Source organism: Heterocephalus glaber, unplaced genomic scaffold (genome assembly GCF_053883595.1).
Source record: "Heterocephalus glaber isolate CG9 unplaced genomic scaffold, H.glaber_assembly_v1.0 deba00001578, whole genome shotgun sequence".
In the NCBI taxonomy this organism is placed as follows: domain Eukaryota; kingdom Metazoa; phylum Chordata; class Mammalia; order Rodentia; family Bathyergidae; genus Heterocephalus; species Heterocephalus glaber.
Window position 1 is genome coordinate 338,377 of NW_028258359.1, and position 22,589 is coordinate 360,965.

At 43.8% G+C, this 22,589-nt stretch overlaps 1 protein-coding gene across 2 annotated transcripts in view; it reads left to right on the forward strand.

Annotated features, from left to right (window-relative positions):
- Positions 1–22,589, forward strand: part of Slc15a1 (solute carrier family 15 member 1) — a 45,590-nt gene that overhangs the window by 14,307 nt on the left and 8,694 nt on the right. The window contains exons 2-16 of one of the 2 annotated variants that reach the window (XM_004858628.3): positions 3,049–3,065; positions 3,468–3,549; positions 3,650–3,791; positions 4,509–4,628; positions 6,978–7,077; positions 7,281–7,371; positions 9,982–10,065; positions 12,503–12,585; positions 14,872–14,958; positions 15,576–15,665; positions 17,700–17,744; positions 17,868–17,900; positions 17,981–18,069; positions 19,548–19,629; positions 21,319–21,438. In XM_004858628.3, the coding sequence (XP_004858685.2) occupies positions 3,049–3,065; positions 3,468–3,549; positions 3,650–3,791; positions 4,509–4,628; positions 6,978–7,077; positions 7,281–7,371; positions 9,982–10,065; positions 12,503–12,585; positions 14,872–14,958; positions 15,576–15,665; positions 17,700–17,744; positions 17,868–17,900; positions 17,981–18,069; positions 19,548–19,629; positions 21,319–21,438 (1,265 nt within the window). Of the gene's footprint in view, positions 1–3,048; positions 3,362–3,467; positions 3,550–3,649; positions 3,792–4,508; positions 4,629–6,977; positions 7,078–7,280; positions 7,372–9,981; positions 10,066–12,502; positions 12,586–14,871; positions 14,959–15,575; positions 15,666–17,699; positions 17,745–17,867; positions 17,901–17,980; positions 18,070–19,547; positions 19,630–21,318; positions 21,439–22,589 lie in introns of both variants that reach the window. The other variant, XM_087193065.1, reaches the window with a different exon arrangement.

Sequence of the window (22,589 nt, forward strand, 5' to 3'; positions counted from 1 at the left end):
AAGCTGTTCTTCGGAAAGTGCCCCTGTGCCCTGAATGTACCACATCTGACTTCCACTTTGGGAATTTCCTTTCCCCTAACTTAGTTCCCGGTGTGATGATCATTAAGATAAAGTCTAAACTCCCTGAATGTTTTGGTGTCTTTTCTGTAAGCCTATTTATGTTTGAAGTAAATATTATTTAGCAAACAACTAGTGCCAGAAAATATTTAACAACAACAACAACAAAAATCTACCTACTACTCTAGAGAGAGGAAGTCTTTCCCCGTGAAACAGAATTCTGAAGAACTCTGGAACAGAATAGCTGTGAGGAAACTCCAGACGGCTCTGGGGTCTGGGTCTCCTCTGTTCTGCATGTGCTGTTCCTAAAAGCAGCCACTTTCCACAAGAGAGGCCTAATCAGTGAGAAAAGCACTTTGCTGGTGCTGAGGAATCTCCATCCAGAACTTGAGCAGCAGGAAGAATTGGACATTGGGGTTCTGTGAGACCAGGACCAGGAGAGTGTATTTTTCCCTTCTTAGAGCCAGGTCTAAGATAGCATCTAAAATGCCCTTAAGTGGGCAAAAATGCCATCCGGTGTGAGGCCCCAGGCCATGCTGAGCTGGAGAAGTGGAAACAGCCAGCGTGACAGGAATAGGAAGGGACACTCCTGGCTGGGGATGAGTGACTGCGGGCCTGGAGGCCACATGGGGCCGGACCGGGTGAGAAGGGAGCCCCTCAGGCAGGGCTGCGGTTTCCTTTACACATAGTGAAAATACATGTGGCAAATCTGAGAGGAAGGCCCGGATGGGGAACGGTGTAAGAGACAGAGGCAGGATCCAGGGTAGAGACTTCAGCCGTGTCTGCCCCTGGGTTTGCTTTCTGCTCTGGACGGCTGGTCTCTCTGTGCTTGGAGCCAGGGAAGCATGGAACTTCACTACAAGGCTCCATCAGGCAGCAGGACGGCACGGCACAGCCTGCATGTGCTTCTCAGAGTGTGGTCCCTGGGCCTGCAGCATCCATCTCACCTTGCAATTTGTAGAAATGTAAATCATCAGAAGCAGCCCAAATCAGTCTTCAATACAAGCCATGGTGGCTGGCACTGGTTTCCAATTGAGCTGCTTTCTGAATTGGCAGCTCCACTGCGGTGTAGGACACAAGGGTCGCTGTAGGGATTTGAGGATTAGTTGCTAATTCTCCAGTGCAGTGGTTTTCAAAGCAAGCTGCCTGGGCCAGTGACAGCCACAATCGGGCACTTGTCGGAGTGCAAAGTCGAATGTCCACGGCAGACCTCAGAGTCAGCAGCACCGGGGCGGGGCCAGCAGTCTGCTCACAAGCTTCGGGTGACTCTGAGGCACACCCGAGTTTCAGACCCCTGACTGTACCCTGATCCCTCATAGAGGCGGGGCATGCTCCAGGAGCACTGGCAGCCATGGGCAGTAAGATGAACTTGAGGTGGGCTGGAGGTGGCAGTGGATCCCCCTGGAAAGGTGCACAGAGGGGACCGGACTGGCAGTGATAAACACGGGGCAGGGTATGGGTGTAGTGAGCAGGGCAAGGAGGTGCAAAGACTAAGGACAAGGACCACTGTCACCTCTTGTCAAAATTCAGGGGAGGGAGACAGAAGCGCGGTGTCTTCTGCTTCTTCAGAGGCGGTGGAGCTGCAGGTGCTACCCGGATGTAGGTGGTAGAGTCCGCCGGCCTTGGTGTGCACCCAGCCACTTGTACTCATCTTTCCTTCTTGCTCTTCTGCTTCATTCTGCTAACAATAGCCCCTACTAGTGGTGGGTATTGTCATTGAGGTTGGGACCCGAGAGGTTGGTATGACGGACAGCCCAGGATTCCTCCCTTTGAGGGGCAGCCTGGGATGGAGGAAGAATAAGAACTACCCGCTATTCCACTATGGTGCCCAGGGAGAGTATCGGTGGCAAGACTAAAGCGTGCACACCATGTTTATGCCGGCCCAACTCATAGCCGCTAAGTTCTGGAAGAAGCCCGTATGTCCGTCAGCAGATGGATGGGTAAAGAAAGTGTAGGATTTGTATATAATGAAGTACTACTCTGCCATAAAGGAGGCTGCACCTTGAGAGCATAATATAAATGGAATAAACCAGACACGCAAGCTTACATATCACGTGTTTTCTCGTATGAGAAACCCAAAGTGTAAATAGCAAAACAAAAGACAGATATCAGGGAGCAGGGAGATAGACCTTTTGCAAGTGGAAAGAGGACCAAGAAATGGAGAGAGGTGAGGGAAAAGGGTGTAAAAAGAATTGGGGCTGGGGATTTAGCTCAGTGGCACTGCGCCTGCCGCGCAAGCGCAAGGTCCCGAGTTCAGTCCCCGGTACCGGAAAAAAAAAAAAAAGAATTAAGATGTGTCATGTGCATGCACCAATTCCCCATGACAAATGTGATCGTTATGTGCTTCAAATGTGTACTGATAAAAATTTAAGAAAAAACTAAAGCATGAGTTAGGAAGGGACGTGTTAAAAGTTGGGGAGCAACCTGGCTATAGTATTGCTGCCTCATGCTTTAAGGACTTTTGTGGAGGGCAGGCGTGTTCAGTGAGTGAACAGGTGGCTATCGCTGGAGTCCCTTGCGCGTGGAGAGTGTGCTGGAAGGAAGGCAGTGCCCCAGGTATCAGGAAATGGTGCCCAAATCCTCAGTGCATGAGGCGCCCACAAGCATTTTGTGTCTCAATTATTTGACACCCACAAAACCCCAGTGACCTGTGAGGTAGTGAAGAACACACTGAGATGTTTGGCTTTTATCCTAATGCATGCAGTCTTTGAGATGTGCTAAGAAGGAAATGGCTGGGGCGTGATTCGCTGAGCATGGTTCTCATTTCTGACCGCACACAAGAATGGCCTGAGGAACTTCCTAAAGGAAACAGCAGAGGCCAGGCCCCGATCCAGATGAGCAGTGCAGGTCTCGGGCTCGGATCTCAGAGAGGGCTGGGGCTTTGTGGTGACAACACTTCCGCTGCCACAGGAAATTGGGGATCCGAGTTTAGATGCACCAAAAAGGTTGTGATGACCTGACTCTAATATTGGCATTTTGTTTTTCTTTTAGGAATGTCCAAGTCACGGGTGAGTGTCCTTTCTCCTTCTCCACTTAGCTTCATTTTGTGAACTGCACAATCTGTTTTACTCCTGGATGTTCACAGCTGCACCTCGTCCACTTACCAAACGGGGATTGTGTATCTTGCATCAGTGAGGGGCTGATCCTGTATCTGTGTGAGAGATCCTCTCTTTAGGAAATGCTGCATATTTCCTGCTCAAACTAATGCTGAACCTAGTTGCTCTATTTCACTGCTGTCTCTATACAGACGAGTAATGTAAGGGAGTAAAGATTCTAACTTGAGACTGCTTCTGGCTGGTCACTGGTGAGTTGCTCAATGCGCCTTGCTGCTTTTCACGCCACTCACACTACTTGCGAGTGTGGGCTGGAGAGGAGTGGATTCCACACTCTCGTGTTTTTCTTTCCTCCAGACTTGCTTTGGTTATCCGCTGAGCATCTTCTTTATCGTGGTCAATGAGTTCTGTGAAAGGTTCTCCTACTATGGCATGAGAGGTAACTATTAGCTGCTTGTCACCCCTGGGTGAAGAGCGCCAATGGCCACAGCCTGTCCTAACTCTGTTCCCTTCCTCCTCCTCCTCCCCTCTGCTGGAAGCACTGCTGGTTCTGTACTTCCGAAACTTCATCGGCTGGAACGATGATCTGTCCACTGCCATCTACCATACTTTCGTCGCCCTCTGCTACCTGATGCCAATCCTTGGAGCTCTTATTGCTGACTCGTGGCTGGGGAAGTTCAAGTGAGTTGTGGGGACTTTCTTGTTAACAAGCCAGAATGTAAATGTAGATTTTGAGGTGGATGATCGGGTCAGAGGATGAAGAATCAAGGACATAAGCTCTTAGGAGAGTATTTGGGGTCTGTTTCTGTTCAGCATCGTACCCCAGAGAGCCTAACACAGTGCCTGGCATTTAGCAATGTTCATGCAATTACATAACATCTTGTCTTGAAGTAGTAGCAGGGACCCTATTGATCATGATATAGAAGCTGGGAAAATAAAGACTTTGCCCTACGGACATCTTAGCTGCTGAGAGCTCACACTGGGAAGGTGGAGCCTTTTCCAGGACCCAGGAATGACATAGGTAGGGCAAGGGTCTTCACTGTCTCCAAAGAAGTCTGTAGAAATAACCAGTGGTCACTCCTGGCCAACTGCCATTACTAGCTACAAGACTGGTAACTTTCTGTTTAAATCTACGAACACTCATTTCTGTACTTATGAAAAAAATTGAGTCTTTCAAAAACTTGAAAGATAAAATGGATCTTCCCCATCTCCTTATCCTCTGTCCAAAGCTTTGCTCTATGCCTATATGTCATGCCTTTCTGACCCTTACCAGTTTTATCCAAGTTCAGGAAACAAGTGCATTCAGGATTGGGCTCTTATAAGTTTTGAAGGACAGGCATAGAAAATGGACAGTTACTGCGATTTTAACCAAGTTTCCCTTCACCCTTTCAAACACAGGACAATTATATGGCTCTCCATCATTTACACCATTGGACAAGGACTCATCTCAATAAGCTCAATTAATGACCTCACAGACCACAACCACGATGGAACCCCAGACAGCATACCCACGCACGTGTGAGTTGGTTCCCTCAGGTGTCTGGTATTCTCATATCTCATCTTGCTCCTCAAATGTCTCTGGAGCAGAGAGAGGCATGTCCTTACCCAGCAGCAGTGTAGAGGAGGCTGCTTAGTGATAGAATTGTGTCTTCTGCATGGTGTGTAGTCAGTGGGAGGGCATCCGTGTTCTCCTTGGTTTTCCCTAGGAGCAGTAGCTTCCACAGATCTCTGACCTTAACACCATGAAGTCTCCCCAAGACTCTGAGACCTTTGGTTTTTCCTCATGTACCGCTCATCTGCTCATGTTTCAGGGACTGGGTGTCATAAACATTGACCCAGCCGTCTGTTTGGGGCTCTTGGTAGTGAGTGGTACAGGCAAGTGCTCCTCTGCTGGGTTCCTTTCCTTCCCTGGAGCCTGGCCTCACACCTGTTATGAAGATTGGTCTTGACTCCTTTTATTGTGATTCAACTCACTGATCCCTGAGCAAGCCATGCCATGGGCTTGGTAATATGTTTGAAACTCGACTCGGTACCCACAGTGCCCACGTCTCTGGCCCACCAGTCCACTGGGCGTCTGTCCAGACCAGGGCCCCAACACTTTGCTCTTGATCGCTAAAGGGAACAATGTTGATGAGGGGAACAGCAATGAGACAGTGGACAGCTCAGATGCCAAGGTCTGAACCCAAGGGATGACCTTGGGAAAACTGGCTTCTTAAGAACATGGACTTTGCTGGGTGTAATGGCACTGTCTGTAATTGCAGCACTCTGGGAGGCTGAGGCAGGAGGACTGCAAGTTCAAGAGTAACTTAGCAAGACTATCTCAAAATCTAAATAAGTAAATAACTGACCGTGAACTTGGAGATGGCAGTGCCTTCTAGCAGGTGTGTGATCTGGGGCAACTCTTACTCCCTTTGCCTCAGTTTCTTTACTTGTAGTGGTCCCACCTCAGCTGGGACTGCTGTGGGCTAATCCAGGAGAACACCCAGAAGGCTACCTGGTAATTGACAGGCACTCAAGAAATATTGGCAACCTATCTTTCCTTTTGTGGAGTTGGTGTGGGACCATGCCTGAAATCCTCACAGGAGTAAATGGGATGGAAAGTTCAATCAGGTTTTTGTTGACTTTGTAATGCTGAGAGTGACCACTTCAGACATGAGATGAGGAGCTTAGGCCAATTGAGTCAGAAAGATCGACCCAGGAAATATGACTTCTAAAGAGTCCTTTCTATGTACAATATCTGCCTTGACTTTATCTGTTTCATGGTTTCTTTTCAATTTTTTGGTTTGGTTTGGTTTGGTTTGTACTGGCAGTTGAACCCAGGACCTTCTCACTGAGATACATCCCCAGCTCTTCTATTTTTTATTTTGAAACAAGGTCTCACTAAGTTGCCCAGGCTGGGCTCAAACTTGCCATCCTCCTGCATCAGTTTCTCGCCATGCCCAGCTTTAGTATTTTTAAGAAAGATTAGCAATCAAGAAGATATAGGATAGGTATTTGTAAAAACCTGAGATTTCTAGTACCCAACTGTAAGTTTAGTAAAACTACAAATGACAGTTGATAAATGCTATAATTTTTTTCAATTCAGGATATAAAACACAGATAACCTGGAAAATACAAAAACAAATTAAGATAAATCACCCTTAGTCCTATCACCTGGATATAATAATAAATCTTTTGTTTCTTTTCAATCTTCTGTACTTTGTAAACAAATTTAAGACCATACTCCATAACCTGATATTCTACTCTGGAATGAAATCATATTTTCCACGGTCATTTAATGAGTGTCATGAGTCTATTTTGATTGCATAACACAATGTTTACATGTGGTCACTAATGTTTTGGGTGTATGTATGTGTGTGCGCATGCCTGTGTGTGCGTGTGTGTGTGTTGGAGACTGAACCTAGGGCCTTATGCATGCTAAACACACACTGAGCTACAGCCCCAGCCCTTAGTTGCCATTTCATTTACACATTCTTTTCCTGGAAATGATCAGGCAACAGAAGAACTCCAGTCTTGCAGGGATTTGGCTCAGTGGAGCCACGCCTGCCTCACAAGCACAAGGTCCTGAGTTCGATCCCCAGTACCAAAAATAACCCCCTAAAACCTCTCGTCTTTGCTCATATATCAAGCTGTTCAGATTTCTGGGTGATAGAAAGGAGACGGTAGACAGGGTAAGAACGCGAAAGCTCCCAAGTTCAACTTTTCATTTAGCGCTCAGACTGCATTCCTACGAATTATCTTCTCATCAAGTTGGCATCCCTTCTCCGTGTTTACACCTGTCCCTTGTCCTCTGAGAAACATCAGAGGAAGGCTTCTGCAACTGAGGACCTACCCGCCACCTTGTCCCTAACCTGCTCCTTTCCCTAGGGCGCTGTCGATGATCGGCCTGGTCCTGATCGCTCTCGGCACGGGAGGAATCAAGCCCTGTGTGTCCGCGTTTGGTGGTGATCAGTTTGAGGAGGGCCAGGTACAAGCATGTTCCCCCACAGGAAACACCTCCAGGAATCCAGCTCCACAGACACTGAGTCTGTTCTCCATTGAGTTTGAGCGCTCCTAAAAGTGAAACCCTGACCAGCGCTAAGGCCCAAGTGAAGTCAGGTGTCAGGGCCACCTGCTTGGATGACACATAGCCCAAGTCATCATACTCTAACTTTATCCTTTCCATTACAGGAAAAGCAAAGAAACAGATTTTTTTCCATCTTTTATTTGGCCATCAATGCTGGAAGCTTGCTTTCTACCATCATCACTCCCATCCTCAGAGGTAAGAAATATCTGAAAGGCACTTCTGTTTCCTCTTTTTGAGTTGTGAAGAAGGTGGTCAGGTAAAGAGGCTAAGTCATTATCTTGGAGCTTTGTTTCGTTCCCCTCTGACAGTTCAGCTGTCGTGCCCTGTGGTGAACATCAACAGCCTGAATATGAGCTGCTTTTCCTCCGAGTCTTACTTCAGAGTCCCCATCTAATCTTACCTGAATCCTTGGTTCCATTCACCACTGAGAGTTTAAATCATCCCTCACACATGCATCAATTTTTCAGATTTTCCATTAATGCAGACTCCTTGTTCAGGGAGAGAAATAAGAGTCCAAAAGGGTGCTTCGGAACAAGGCCTAGTGGGCTGTGATTGACATTTCAGCCTTAAAGCTCTGCAACCCACTGATGTTTGAGTGGGCAGAAGAAGTTAGTGGGCAAGGTTTTGTTCTTTGCTTTCCTCACATCTCATGTATTTCTGAAAGAACCAGCCAGAGCAAGAGAATGAGACAGTAAGTATAGATAACTGTCAACAACACTCAGGTCTTTGCACCCTCCATTGGGAGTTTGTGAATTTCCTACCATATTTCCCTGAAAATAAGACTGAGTCCTATATTAAGTTTTGCTCCAAAAGATGCAATGAGGCTTATTTTCAGGGGATGTCTTATTTTTTGATGTACATCAGTCTACACTTATTCATGTACAAAATCTACATTTATCCAATAGAATCATTCGTCTTCATCTCAAACATTGTCATAACTCTAACCCTTCCGAATTCTAGCCTGAATTTCTTGCAACTCTATTAACTGTAGAACCATTGGCCCCAGTCTCTCATGGCCAGCAATAGAGGTTTCCTTAAATGAGCACTTCTTGTCCACGTAGCCTGCTCATAGTGCACTGGCAACACAGCTGTCAGTGATTTGATCCCATGCATTCGTCACTCAAGTCGTGACCTCTTACTGGCTGGGCTTCACGAAGTTTCCATGAAATCAAGTGTTACTTGAAGACTTAAGAGACAAAATTGGGAACAAAAATGATGACAGTTAAGAATGATGGTCTACGTAAAACCGACAAAACATTACAGGCACCAAAATTCAGAAAATGTTTCTTTATTTCACATGAGTGCATTAAGTACATTTGTTACAACACACGCATACTGAATTATGAAGATTCATATTAGACACAACTACACCTGTTCGTTATCAAGTCGTTTTGTGCATTGTGTCTGTATTCCAATTGGTCATTCAGCAATAAATCCGAGTTCCTCTGTTTACATAGGTGTGTACCTGTGATCCAAAGGTGCCAGCTGGGTATTTACAAATACTATGCTTAATTATAATTTATATTATAATTTAAGTATTAATGTCAATCATTTTATATTTAATTATTTATTTTATTATTTTATAATTCAAAACACCTGTTCTGTGTTGCAACAGACATACTAAATGTATCCATCTGGCTGATGATCTGAACTGGGGCTTATTACTGGGGTAGGGCTTATATTATGAGCATCCTGAAACGTTGTGCTAGGGCTTATTTTCCAGGAAATATGGTATGTGGAAGGGAATGCCTCACATTATTTGGCATAAACTAACAAAAGCATGGTATCCACACTGGAATCAAATGGAATTATGAAATAAAATATTTTATAGGAATTCATATATTTCTACAAAGATTAGTAGTTAGAAAATGACAGATGCTAAATCCCTATTCCAACTTACTTAATCAAGGAGAGAACTAGAAAGTTGTTACAATCAGTTCAAACAAGAATTTTTCTAACAGAGATCTTAATGGGTTATAGGAGGAATTACTTTGTGTTGTTGTGAACAGTAACAATTTGCATATCTGTTAACAGGAAATCTTTGCGTGACTGTCATTTTCCTACTGGTTACCTTCTGCCTCTACAGAAGTGTGAAATAGCTGTCACAGACCAATCAAAATCCCTGTAGGATTGGGTCATTCCTGGAGGCTCCAACATCCTGCTAAAAGGGTCTCCAGTAATCTCTGTTGCCCTCACAAAGCCTTATGGTTTTCCTTACCAGTGCTAGGATTTCAGAGCTAAAATACCCCTGGGAGGTTGGCAGACTATGAACCTATAGGCCAAATCCAGAAAACTGAGCAAAACAATTGATCTAGGTATTGTCTCTGACTGCTTTCCCCTACAAAGGCAGAGTTGAGGATTTATGATAGAAACCAAATGCTTCAGACCCTAAAATATTTACTGTTTGATCTTTCACAGAAAAGAATTGTCAACCTCTGCCCAAACTCCTAATTATTACCTGATTATCATGAGTACGGGAGCCTGAATATTGATTTTCCAGTGTACTTTTGCTTTTATTTACCGCGTTCCATATATGTACTCAAGTTATTGGATCCTGGTCATATTTATCTCCTCCATTTAGGAAATCCACGGAGCAGGGCCTACCCAGGATCACACATCTATTTAGAAGCTGAAATTAGAACCTATCTCCTCTCTTGCTCTTTCTACTACAATGCTTCTTTGCCCAAAGAGGGATGACGTCAGTTAGACAAATGGAGAGGTGATGAACATTAAGCGAAAACAACATGTAATTACCAGGGCATTATCAATACCATAATGAATGTGAATCTTGTCATTTTTCCCCAGTTCAACAATGTGGAATTCACACTCAACAAGCTTGTTACCCACTGGCATTTGGGGTTCCTGCTGCTCTCATGGCTGTATCCCTAAGTAAGTAGAAACTGCTTGGATTAATACAAGCTGGTGACCAGGTCAGACCCTACACTAATTATGGTGACTAAGCTTTTAAAGTCTACATAACAAATTGAAACAAAAAGTAGAGTGAAGAATTAGTATAAAGAGAGAATATGCTCTCTTACAGAGAAGAAAGTAAGGACTTACAGGAAAAAGAATCAACTGAGTTGGACATTTAAAGGTCTGGTACTATTTTAGGCAGATGAAGGTGCAGGTGATAGTCTACTAGGCTCGCTGAACCTATGGCTGAAAGCTTTTGGCCTTATTGACATTTCCTTACCTGCAGCTTGTTTTTAGGAATGGCAACCTGGTTCAATTGCCACTAAAGTAATAAGTTTCCATAATCTGTCCCCGCTAAATGTCTCTACCAGAAGTCCTTTCATCTAGAAGGTGCACAGGTGTGTGTTAGATGCATTCATTTGCATATTCTTGGCATTGGCTTTCGAGGAAAGGTGACGCTTCCTATGTGGGACCATCTGACTTGGAAGATGGTAGAACAGGGACACAGCCCAGTGGCCACCTCATGCCTTCATAGCCTCTTCTCCTGCTCTGCTGACAGAGCTGTCGGCAATGGCATCACTTTCTCCACTTTTTGTTTTCAGGTCTTACTGGTGTGGAACAGCCTCATTTTATCGCTTGCTCGTGTTGTAGCAATGTTGCTTTGTCTTACACTCCTGTGAGAGTTCAGTATTCTCCCCTTTTCAATATTTCTCTTCCCTTCCAGTATTCTTCAAATACTGCTGCACTCCCCTAAAAGGCTCCCGGGTGCGCTTCTTCTCTCTAATTCTGCCTGGTAGACAGATAGCATATTAAAAGGTCGTGTGTATGCCAGACACTGTATTATGCACCTTAGGAAAATTCTCTTTTAGACTGTATGTCATCCTTAAAGTTCTTCTTATGGAAAATTGAGAACAGACACAATCCTACACGCCAACACCACCTCTAGGAATTTCTGTGTATGAACTAGGCTTCAGAGTATCAGCAGCTGAAGGACCCCTCGGGCATGGTGGTGCGCACCTGTTAGCCCAGGTACGGGGGAGCTGCAGCAGGAAGCTCCCAAGTGCAAGGCAGCTGGGCAGCTTAATGAGACCCTGCCTCAAAATGACAGCTTTCAGTTTTCTAAAGGACTAAGGGTGTAGGTCAGTGGTAGAACACTTGCCTTGCATGCTCCAGACCCTGGATTCAATCTCTAGTACTGGACAAAAAGTTTTTTAAAATTAAAATGTTAGTTGGTAAAAGAAAATGTGGACTTAGTCTATTAGACCTCTTTACCCCGAATGTGCATTTCTGCCTTGAGGAAGCCTGGCATCAGGTAAGGATAAGCAAATGTCTCCTTGGTCAGCCATGTATATAGTGAGGATTGAACTCAGGGTGGTCACGCTGAGCTACATCCCCAGCCCTTTGTATTATTTTCAGACAGGGTCTCACTGTGTCACTAAGTTGCCCAGGATGGGCTTGAACTTTCGATCCTCCTGCCTCAGCTTCCCAGAGTGCTGGGATTACAGGTGTCTCTTCTTCATTAAGGAAACCAAGTGTAGAATTCAAGTAAGCCATTCTTGTTTTGTAGTTTTTGAATTGTGGTATTGGACAATCAGAAATCCTACTATAGGGGCTGTTTTCAGAGTCTCCTGCAAAGTGCTTTTTTTCTAATTGATTCTCACAATATGGCTTTTGCTAACAAAGTCCATGGAAGAATGGCTTCATTGCAAAGGTGCTTCCAATTTTTGTAAAACAAGCTACAGATGCAATTAATTGTAACTGTGCTTCTGTATAGTGACCGTAGGAAAAAAATTCTACCATATGATTGTTTCAACAGATTAAGTGCTTTTGCTTGAATATTAAAAAGAAAAATGGTAAGAATATTTTTCCTGCCACTATAGCCAGAAAATTAATGCTGTGCTTGTCTGCAGAATAATGCATGAATCCTGTACATGAAAGCATCTACTCCTTTTGTCTCCCTTTAAATAGAACTTGTGCTTAAATTGCTGTACTGGGTCTGTGAGCTGCCATACATTCTGGGAAATTGATAGATCATACTAGGCTTAAATGTTTATATGGTGGAGCACAGACATAACATTACTCAGAGGGTTTATGATTGTTAGGCTCAAAAGCACATCCTCATGTAATGGCTCACAGCTGTAATCCCAGCCCTCAGAGGCTGAGGTAGGAGGATCCCCATGAGTTCAAGACCCGCTTGGGCTATGTAATGAATTTAAGTCCAGCCTGAACTACATAGTGAGAACCTGTCTCAAAAAACAAAAAATATTCTCAACTGTGAGATAAACAGGTAAGCCATTGTATAAATAATCCAGTTATTTCTAAACAAGATTATTACTCAAATAAAAGCACATCTCTCAGGCCACAGGTAGCTCTGGCAAATGCTACATTAACACCCCTCCTTTGTTCCATCTAGTTGTATTTGTTACCGGCAGTCGGATATATAAGAAGTTCCAGCCACCGGGCAACATCATGGGTAAAGTGGCCAAGTGCATTGGTGTAAGTATTTCCATAACCCTTTCTTGAGGCGTCGACTCACCCCAGAATCTCATACCTCCTTTCAGTTAAAATTCAATTCTTTCTCTTTCCCTTAAACATATCTTTAGTGTTCTTAACTATTTTGATCAGCTTTAATTATAAACTTCTTATATGGAAAAGCACACAGACAGAACTCAAGAAAGGAAGAATAGAAGTGGTTTGGTTTTTTTTTTGGTACGGGGGATCGAACTCGGGTCCTTGCACTTGTGCAGCAGGCTGCGAAACCACTGACCTAAATCCCCGGCCCCTGGAAGTGGTTTTTGAGCTGAAGTAAGATCAGTGGGCAAAATGACTCTTTCTCTATCACATTGGCACCCAGTGCCTGATGTTTTTCAGAGAAACAAAAATGGGCCACTCCATTTGGCACTGTATATCAAGAGTAATGAAACCGTGAGGTCAATGATGCTATTTGAAGGAATTAGGCTAGTAATATAATATATGTAAGGTATATAATATAATAATAGGTTAAAGTAATATTTTAAAATGAACATAGATTCACATACCAAGAATATCAATGGAACACACTTGTCATCCCAGCTACTCATGGGGCTGAGGCAAGAGGACCACAAATTCGAATCTAACTTGGCCAGTTTAGCAAAACCCTGTCCCAAAGATAAAAAGGGCTCCGATGTATGATCTATATCCTGTTGCCTTTTCCCCACCCCCTGGTGGCCTGACTCCCACTTTGCTGCGGCCTCATTCCTGTTCCTCACAAAATGTTTTTTATTTCTGTGAATTTAATACAAACTTCACCAGTTCAAAATAAAATAAAATAAATAGGACTGGGTAGTAGCTCCATTAAGAGTCCCTGGGCTCAATCCCCAGTATACAAAAAATAAGAATATCATTGTAATATATTTTGGCAAGAATTTAAGCCCACCAAATTGCTGAACATAGGAAAGTGATGCTTAATTTGCAGAACATCTCTGGCATCTCACATAGCCATCACGAGTCTTGTTTTCAAAGAATCTGGTAATAGGGATGTGCAGAATTTTGTTTCTTGCATATGCATCTATTGAAATATAGGAACACTTATAGGCAGGCAAGAAATGTTGAAAGTAGGAATCTTTAGAAAACAGAATCAAAAATTTTTTCCTTTACATACCTTTTTAGTGAATATATGTGTCATAGAACCGTATGACCTGCATCCTACAGCTTTGAGTTAATGCCTTGTGGTCACATACATTCCCCCGCCACCAACTTCACTCCCTCTTGCTGCTGTATCACTGCAAGTGTGCTGTGTGCACGCTAGTGCATTTTCTGATCAGTGTTACCCTCAATTGAAATATATGCTCAATGCGTTGGTTATTTTATTGACTGGATTATAAGAAATCACTGATATTTAAAAAATTTTTGTCGCTTGCTTGCTTTCTGTCTGTCTGTCTGTCTGTCTGTCTTTGCTTAGGATGAAACCCAACCCAGGCCCTTGCACATACATGCTAGACAAGTTCCCTACTTTTATTTTCTTAAAATGTATTTCTGAGGGTTTTTTGATCTTAAATTTTTTGAATAATGCTCAATTCAGTTACCAGAAAGATTTTGAACGTTTGGAACAACCTAGTATGTAAATTGAATTTTTTTAAATATGAAATTTGAATTTTAGAAATATGAAATGAAAGACAGGTCATATGTTTCTGATAAAAAATTTAGCAATTAAATTGAGATAGGTCATAAGTGGACATAATCTCCTTGAATTTTAAAAGTTTTTGATGAAAAAATAATGTAAAGATTCTCACTAATTTTTTTTTTTTTTTTTTGGTACTGGGGATCAAACTCGGGTCCTTGCGCTTGCGAGGCAGGCGGCGACACCACTGAGCTAAATTCCCGGTCCTATTCTCACTAATTTTTAATAGATTATATATTAAAATCATATCTAGGGTTTATTGAGTTAAATAAGATATATTTTAAATGAATTTTATTTGCTTTCCTTTCATTTGTTAATTTTGCAACTAGAAAACTTAACTGAAAATGTGTGTTGTGTTGTGTTTCTACTGAACGCACTTCTCCAAAGGGCCTGGAGTAGGTGGGGACAGTGACTCTGTTTACCCTGAAACATCTTAATTAGAAGGAAACTAAAGACAAATGTCTCAGCCTGTGCCTGTTAGCATACTCAGTATACCGAACATACAATTTCATATTTTGCTTTTCTCACTGATTTTTCCATTAAAATGTGTGTAATTGCAATGTGTTTCCCTGATGATGTTGTTGATTCTATTTTGAAATTTTGTTTTTCCTTCCTTCTTTCAGTTTGCCATCAAAAACAGGTTTAGGCACCGGAGTAAGGAATTTCCCAAGCGGAAGCACTGGCTGGACTGGGCTAAAGAGAAATACGAGGTACGGAACCATTCTTACTATGGCACTTCCGGGTCCTCCAGCGAGCACTTCTGAAATCACAGCTCTTTACATTAACTCTACAAGGGCATAGTTATCAGTGATACCCCCTCACCATTATGAGCACATTAAATAAGACTATGCCTAAATTTATTTTTTTCACTTTTAGTTTTTAAATGTGTTTGCAGTGCATAATGATTACATTCTTCATGGGGAGTTGGTATATGTACATAATGTTTTCTTTTTTAAAGTTGAGAACTTGATAAACAATGGATATATTTATCTGAAATTATTACCTTTTCTTAGTTTTTCATATGGTATAACTGCCCTTAATTATATGTAATTATGATTATATAACTTTAGTTTGAACACGGAAGAGGTAAGGAGTGGTGATGGCATTTATAGTTAGTGGGATTTACATTTTGCAAACTGGAGTAGTAAATTACCTCCTAACCGGATGTTTTCACTCATCTTTTCAATAGTTATCTAACGTTGCCTGCGATGGTGTTCTTTGGGACAATTAATCACCTCCTAGTTTGTCTCTAGATGCAAATGTCTAACTCTGAAATGTACCTTGGCTTTGTGAGTGACACAAATCATTTCATCTTTCCTCCCTATAGGAGCGGCTTATCTCTCAAATTAAGATGGTTACAAGGGTGATGTTCCTTTATATTCCGCTCCCCATGTTCTGGGCCTTGTTTGATCAGCAGGTAATGTTTCTGTGTTTAGCAAACATACTCTGGGTTCTACCATGTACAGAGCCATACTTCATAGTTAGCTCCTAAAAATGTTCCATTCCAGTTTCTTTTTTTCTGGATTTCACTTATTGGTTATATCACATTGAGTTTATCTGTAGAAAAAAAAAAAAAAGAAACAATTCTTGAAGCTTCTGTTCACTGTTGCAAGCAATAAGGCAAGTGAGGCAAATGAGGCACAGTCAGGAAATTAGCTTTGTGGGAAATTTTATCAGCATCCAGGACTCCTGCCAGTCAAAACTGAGGGGAAAGAGAGCTTGTTTTCTACTGACCCAGCAAGATAAAAAGATGTCCTGCCTTGGATGGGATCCATGGATGTTGAGACCGACAGGTCTTGATGTCTTCCTCAAAATGGAATGCTTGGGCTAGAAGTGCCATCAGGGATGTGACCAAAGTCATCTCCCCCAGCGCAGTGACCCAGCCCAGCAGGGTGACTGGTTGCTCTGCTCTTCCTACCCACTGTAAGGCACACATTGGAATCTTGCACAGTAGTGCTAGGCAACTCAATGCACAGTGCTTAGGAGCTGAAGAAAATAGGACAGTATTTCTTTTATTTCTTTTAGAAACTGAAGTTTTAAAAAAAGGAAACTATGAGCGTATGTGTTTTTATCGTACGGGAAGGCTACTGTAAGTGTAAATCATCCCTTGGGAAAAGACTGAGCATATACATTAATCTCCTTACTTGTGAGCATGAGATGTAGGGGCAGGGAAGTGGCCCTGCGTGCCAGATAGGAGCCTACCTCGCCTACTGCTGGGTGACTTGGCATCAGAACTCCTAGCCCTTCTGGAAAGGTCATGATAACCCAGCTTGAGGCTGTAAGGCTCAAATTGGGGCTGGGTATGAAGTGCTGGGTGACTGGTATATGTTAAGAATGTGAAGGGGCAGATTTCTTTCTATGAAGTCCGCCTGGTGGACACACACGATGGGTTCACATTAAAGCCTTTCTGTGTTGACATCCACAGAAATCATCAGTTGTGCAGTTTTGTTTGCTCCATGCTGACCCAATCAAAGCAGGCCATTTATTTTAATGAAAAGGAAAAAGCTTTATTCAGAGCCAGCTCCAAGGAGATGGAGGGGCCTCCTGTGCCTCCAGTCACCATCTGGCTTTGTCTAGGTGTGCAGGGGTCTTTTATAGTCGGGGACAGAGGCGAGGGTACAGGACAGATAGTACACATCTCCAGGCTTGCTTTATCCTCCCAGCTATGTCCAGCTCTATTCCTCCCTTCCCTGGGGAAAGCAGAGGGGGTCTGGCCTCCCGGGGCCAGTGTCTGCATATTCTGTCCTTCATGGGGCTGCGGACAGGAGGGGCTTGTACACCCAGCAGGAGGAATTTTGCAGGAGCTGCTCATCTCTAAAAGGAGAAACTGTTTATCTCTAAAAAGAAAAAATCTAACTCCTAAGAGATCCTTTTTACCGTGCCTGTTACAGGATCACCGCTTACTATCCGGCAAGTTAACTGTCTCTGGGCTGCTGAGATTAGGATTCACACCATCTCGAGGGGATCCATGTTAAGCCCTCTAGACATTAAATGTGGCTCCTATCAATCAGAGTGGACTTTGCTGAGAGTACAGAGCTGTTTTCACTCTGCAGGTGGCAGCAGCTTCCAACCATGCTCTGGCGAGCCTTTCTAACTCCAAGGACAGCTTCGAGTCCCAGCAGCAGTGTGTGTGTCCTCATGAGGGCTGTGGCTCTGTATGTGGTGTCCCTGGTGTAACAGAAATGCAACTTCTTTCTCTCTACCTTGTGTTATTGTGGAGCTGGGAGGCCAACTTGATGTTTAAAACTTTCAATCTCAGGGCCGGGGATTTAGCTCAGTGGTTCCCTCGCTTGCCTAGCAAGCACAAGGACCCGAGTTCGATCCCTGGTACCAAAACAAAACAAAACTTTAAATCCCATAACTTTTCAGGCCTCATTTGTGATTTTAAAAAGACTTGGGAAATTTTTAAAAACCTGTTGCCAACTGATACAAAAATGTGTTCATTTTGAAGGGCTCCAGGTGGACACTGCAAGCGACAACTATGACTGGGAGAATTGTAAGTTTGGGATCTCGTATTTTACCTTCCTTGGTCACTGCTCCTTTGTTTTGGTCCCTTTGTCCTCTTTCTCCTTCCTTTCATGGTGTTTTTCAATGAGATTTCTCTTTTCTTTCTTTGCAGGGCGCTATTGAAATCCAGCCGGATCAGATGCAGGTAGGAGAAAATTGCTAAGTTGCTTCCGGAGCCCCAAGTGGTCCTTGAGGCAGCGCTAACCTCCTCTGTTTCCCCTGCAGACTGTGAACGCCATCCTGATTGTAATCATGGTCCCTATCTTCGATGCTGTGATCTATCCTCTGATTGCCAAATGCGGCCTCAATTTCACGTAGGTTCTGGGTTGGTCTGGGCTAGTACAGGTGCCAGTTTTCTGGGGCTTTGCCCGGGAACCACACTCCCTCTGCTTCTGGCACATCAGGGCAAGGACGCCTTCTATCAGTTGATGGGATTTTTAAAGAAATGAATTACGATTTTTTTTGTCAATGTTTTTAAAATGCCTTTAAAAATAAAGGTTCTGGGCTGGGGATTTAGCTCAGTGTTTCCGGTGCCTGCTGTGCAAGCTCGAGGTCCCGAGTTCGATCCCCAGTACAAAAAAAAACATACACACACACAAAATAAATAAATCAAGGTCCTAGCCAGGTACATGGTGTACACCTCTAATCTCAGCACTCTAGGAGGCTGAGGCAGAGGATTGCAAGTTTGAGCCCAGCCTGGGCAACTGAGAAGTTTAGTGAGACCCTGTCTCAAAAGGAGGCGGGGAGTACTGGGGATGCAACTCGATGCAAAGGCCCTGGGTTCAATCCCTAGTACTGCAAAAACTAAACCAAACTAGATAAAAACTTTTTTTAAATTCTACAAATTGTGCCTGAAAAAGCCTCTAAGGCTATCTTATGTATGTACGGTCAAAATATACAATGAATGTTTAAATTTTTAAAATGTTTGTTCTAGTAGAAGATTCATTGCCACTAATCACCCCTCAAAATATCCCCCCTCACTTTGAGCACACTTATCTCATTGTTCTGACCACTTTCTGAAGCAGTTCTAGAAGTCTCTTTTGGGTCTTTAAGAGATGTGCCAAAAAAAAAAAATTCAGAATGAATTCAAAATCAAAAGGACCATGGGCCAGGGATTTAGCTCAGTGGTTTTGCCACCTGCTGCACAAGCACAAGGATACAAGTTTGGTCCCCGGTACCAAAAAAAACAAAAAAACAAAAAAAAAAACATGAAAGGTAAACGTTCTGAATCAAGGCAGCCATGACAGCACAACTAAAGACACTCATGAAAGAGGACTTCCAGATCTGCTTCAGAAAGTGACAAGAAGGATGGGATAAAGGTGTTCAAAGGGAGAGGGAGTTAATGGCAATGGGTCTTTTACTGTAATAAATACTTCTTTAAAAATTTTAAGCATTCACCATATTTTTTAATCATACCATGTGGTGATAAAATGTGAGCTACAATCCTGAGTATCACCTCAACTGTTGTTTCTAGAAATTAAACATAAAAGTGCAAATGAGAAGTGGTATCCATCTGCTTCCCTTAGCCCTGGTCACAGATACCGGAATGAGAGACATTTCCTAGTGCCTGCCCATTGCAGGGAACCTGGTTGCACCAGAGGAAGGTGGGAAGGTGTCTTTTTTTTTTTTTTTTTTTTTGGTACCGTGGATTGAACTTGGGACCTTCTGCTTGCAAAGCAAGTGCTGGAACCACTGAGCTAAATCCCTGGCCCAGGAAGGCGTCTTTTGAAGCTTATCCTTAGCATCTCTGTGAGAAGCTGTCTGAGGTTTGCTTTCTTCTTGTATCCATCAGCTCCCTGAAGAGGATGACAGTTGGAATGTTCCTGGCTTCCATGGCCTTTGTGGTGGCTGCCATTGTGCAGGTGGAAATTGATGTGAGTCTTCTTTGAGTTTCCAATATCCTTTCCTGGTGGGTTTGGGGGAGCACGCAGAATCTTTCTCCAGAACTAAGAGGACTTGGGGACACCAGGGTCTCTCCCTATATACAGTTCCAGGCCATGGAGCTACAGAATGGTATGGGGCGAGGGTCAAAATAGTCCCTTTCCATCCATGAACACTGGATTCTCACACTGCAGAGGCGCAGCGGGAAGAGGGTTGAATGGGTACTCTCCTTTAGAAGAAGAAAGGTATGCAAACAGCTTCCATTTACAATCCAGTTTTCATCAAGAAGGAAGTTTATGGTTCTTTGCAATCTCAACGTGCAAGAAATCTGATAAAGTTTGTCATTCACTAACAAGCAACACTTCAAAGTATGCACATAGTCTTTGTGATGGAAATACACATTTTTGGATGCTGATGTCTCTAATAACGGTTAGCCCCTAAGCTAATCCACATCTTTTGGACTCGCAGTGCACTAAACTAATCTCCTGATGTTGTTAGCATGAGATCACGTCTTAGTTCCAGAAGTAGGTGTTGTGTGGTTCGTGAAACATGAGGTGAGAGGGTTTCTCTCTGTCTCTTAGTCTCTCTGTTCCCAACCTTCTCTTTCAAGTTCTTTCAAATTAAAAAATGTTTTAAAAATTAAATTGTGATAAATGCAACATGGAATTTAGCATCTTGCCCCTTTCTAAGCGGCGTTACACACGTTCATCTTGTTGTGTCCCCACCCAACACCCTTTTTCGTCTTCCCAAACTAAACCTCTGTGCTCATTAAACAACTCTCCGTCTCTCCTTCCCCCAGACTCTGGCATCCACCATTCTACTTTCTGTCTGTACAAATTTGATTTCTCTAGGCACCTCAGATAAGCAGGGTCATGGAGTATGTGTCCTTTTGTGATTGGCTTGTTTTACTCAGCACAATGTCCTCAAGGCTCACCCACAATGTGGCATGTAACAGGATCTCTTTTCTTTTTAAAGGCTGAATAGTATTCCATGGTGTGGACATACCACATTTTCTTTGTACACCCATCTGTGCATGCACACCTGGATTCCTTCCACCTCTTGGCTACTGGGCACAAGCCTGCTCTGAGCATGGGTGTGCTCATTCTCTTGCTCATGGCTGGCTTTGTGGGAAAGGAATTGTGGGTAAAGTGGAAGTGGATTGCTTTGGTGGCACTGGATTTGAGAAAGAGCATTGTAAAAGAGAAAAAGAGAGAAGAGAGAGAGAGAGAGAGAGAGAGAGAGAGAGAGAGAGAGAGAAGCCCTGAGCCCAGACCTGGAGGCCCGAGGCTGAAAGCATTTGTGAGAAGATGGTCACATTCGGGGCTGAGGATGGGCTCGGAGGACAGGGAGGGATCAGGTGTCAGATCCAGGCTTGCTGCCAAGTGAGCTGCTCTCTCAGGCTGTGGCTGCTCTGACCCCAGACACGGGCTTAACACCCAGCATTCTCGGAGCTGGAGGTGCCAGGCAAGGCCAACACAGGATCTTTCCAATGCCCTCCAGTGCCCTTTTCTCTGGTCGCCATGAGGTCAGATAAGTGGCCACAGGCATAGCAGGGGTGTTTCCACATCCCTGCCAGCACAGCTTTGGATGGCTAGAAGGAAGGGGACTTCAGGACGCAGATGAAAATGACCGTCTGCATCACATCGAAGACCTCACTGTCAATTTTTTCTTCTTTTGCACAGAAAACTCTTCCAGTCTTCCCCGAAGCACACCATGTCCAAATTAAAGTCTTGAATATTGGAAACGATAACGTGACTGTATCTTTTCCTGGAGAAACAGTGACCCTGGGCCAGATGTCTCAAGTAAGTGAGCACAGGGAATTGCAACCTTCTTTCGTGCCTTCTGACCTGAGTCATGATAGGATTTGGAGAAGCAGCTTGTCGTAGGCCTGGTACAAATCTGCCCGGAAGCACAATGCCTCAGTCTCTTGCTCTCTCGCTGGCCCTGCTCGAGATCAATGTACCTCTGACTTGAATCTGTGTACCGACCGCCTTGCAGCTTGTAAGGATGCAGGTTCTGTTCTGTTTTGTTTTGTTTTTTGGTGTTTTTGAGACATAGTCTCGCTATGTTCAAGGTCAGGCTGGGCTTAAACTCACCATGTAGTAGGCTGGCCTCAAATCTGAGGTGATCCTCCCCCCTCAGCTTCCCAAGTGCTAGAATTATAGGCATGTACCACCATGCCTGTCTAGGATGCAGATTCTGAATCAGCAGATCAGAAACACTGCATTTCTGCAGGCTCCTGGGTACTGCTGCTATAAAAAAAAAATCCATGGGACCCGGGATTTAGCTCAATGGTTCCACCACCTGCCTCATAAGCGCAAGGTCCCGAGTTCAATCCCCGGTACCAAAAAAATTAAAATAAAAAATCATGCTTCAAGTAGCAAGGAAGGGCAGTGGTTCAAAACTGGGTGATTGTGTCCCTTGGGAACATTTGGCAATTTCTGGAGACTCTTTTGTCATTGCAACTAGAAATGTCCTGTTGGTGCCTCATATGTAGAAGTGGAGATGCTGACATAACAAAGAATTAGCTGGCCCAGGGTCAACAGTGCCAAGGTCAGGAAACCTTGCTCTACGTGGTCGTATTCTGGATTAGTTGTTCCCAACCTTGAGTTCATATTGGAGTCACCCAGAAAGCTTGGAAAACACTGATAGCTGGGTCCAAACCCCAGAGATCTTGGTGTGACTGCTCTCATTCCTACTCAGCCAGAGTTGGAACCACTGCCTTTGACCTTGCCAAGCTAGTGACCCTGAAGAAGGTTAAACACGCATTCGTCAGCCCAATACTGGCTGCATGGGGGCTGTTGCTCTTCCTCTGCTGCTGTTCTTTGCCCAGTGCCAGAAATAATTTCCATGCCATTAATTGTCATGAAACAAAAGTAAAATGCTTGGTGGAAAGTAGAATTCCCATGGTAATGCTAAAAAGCTTCATAGCAGAATCCGTGAGGTTGAAGCG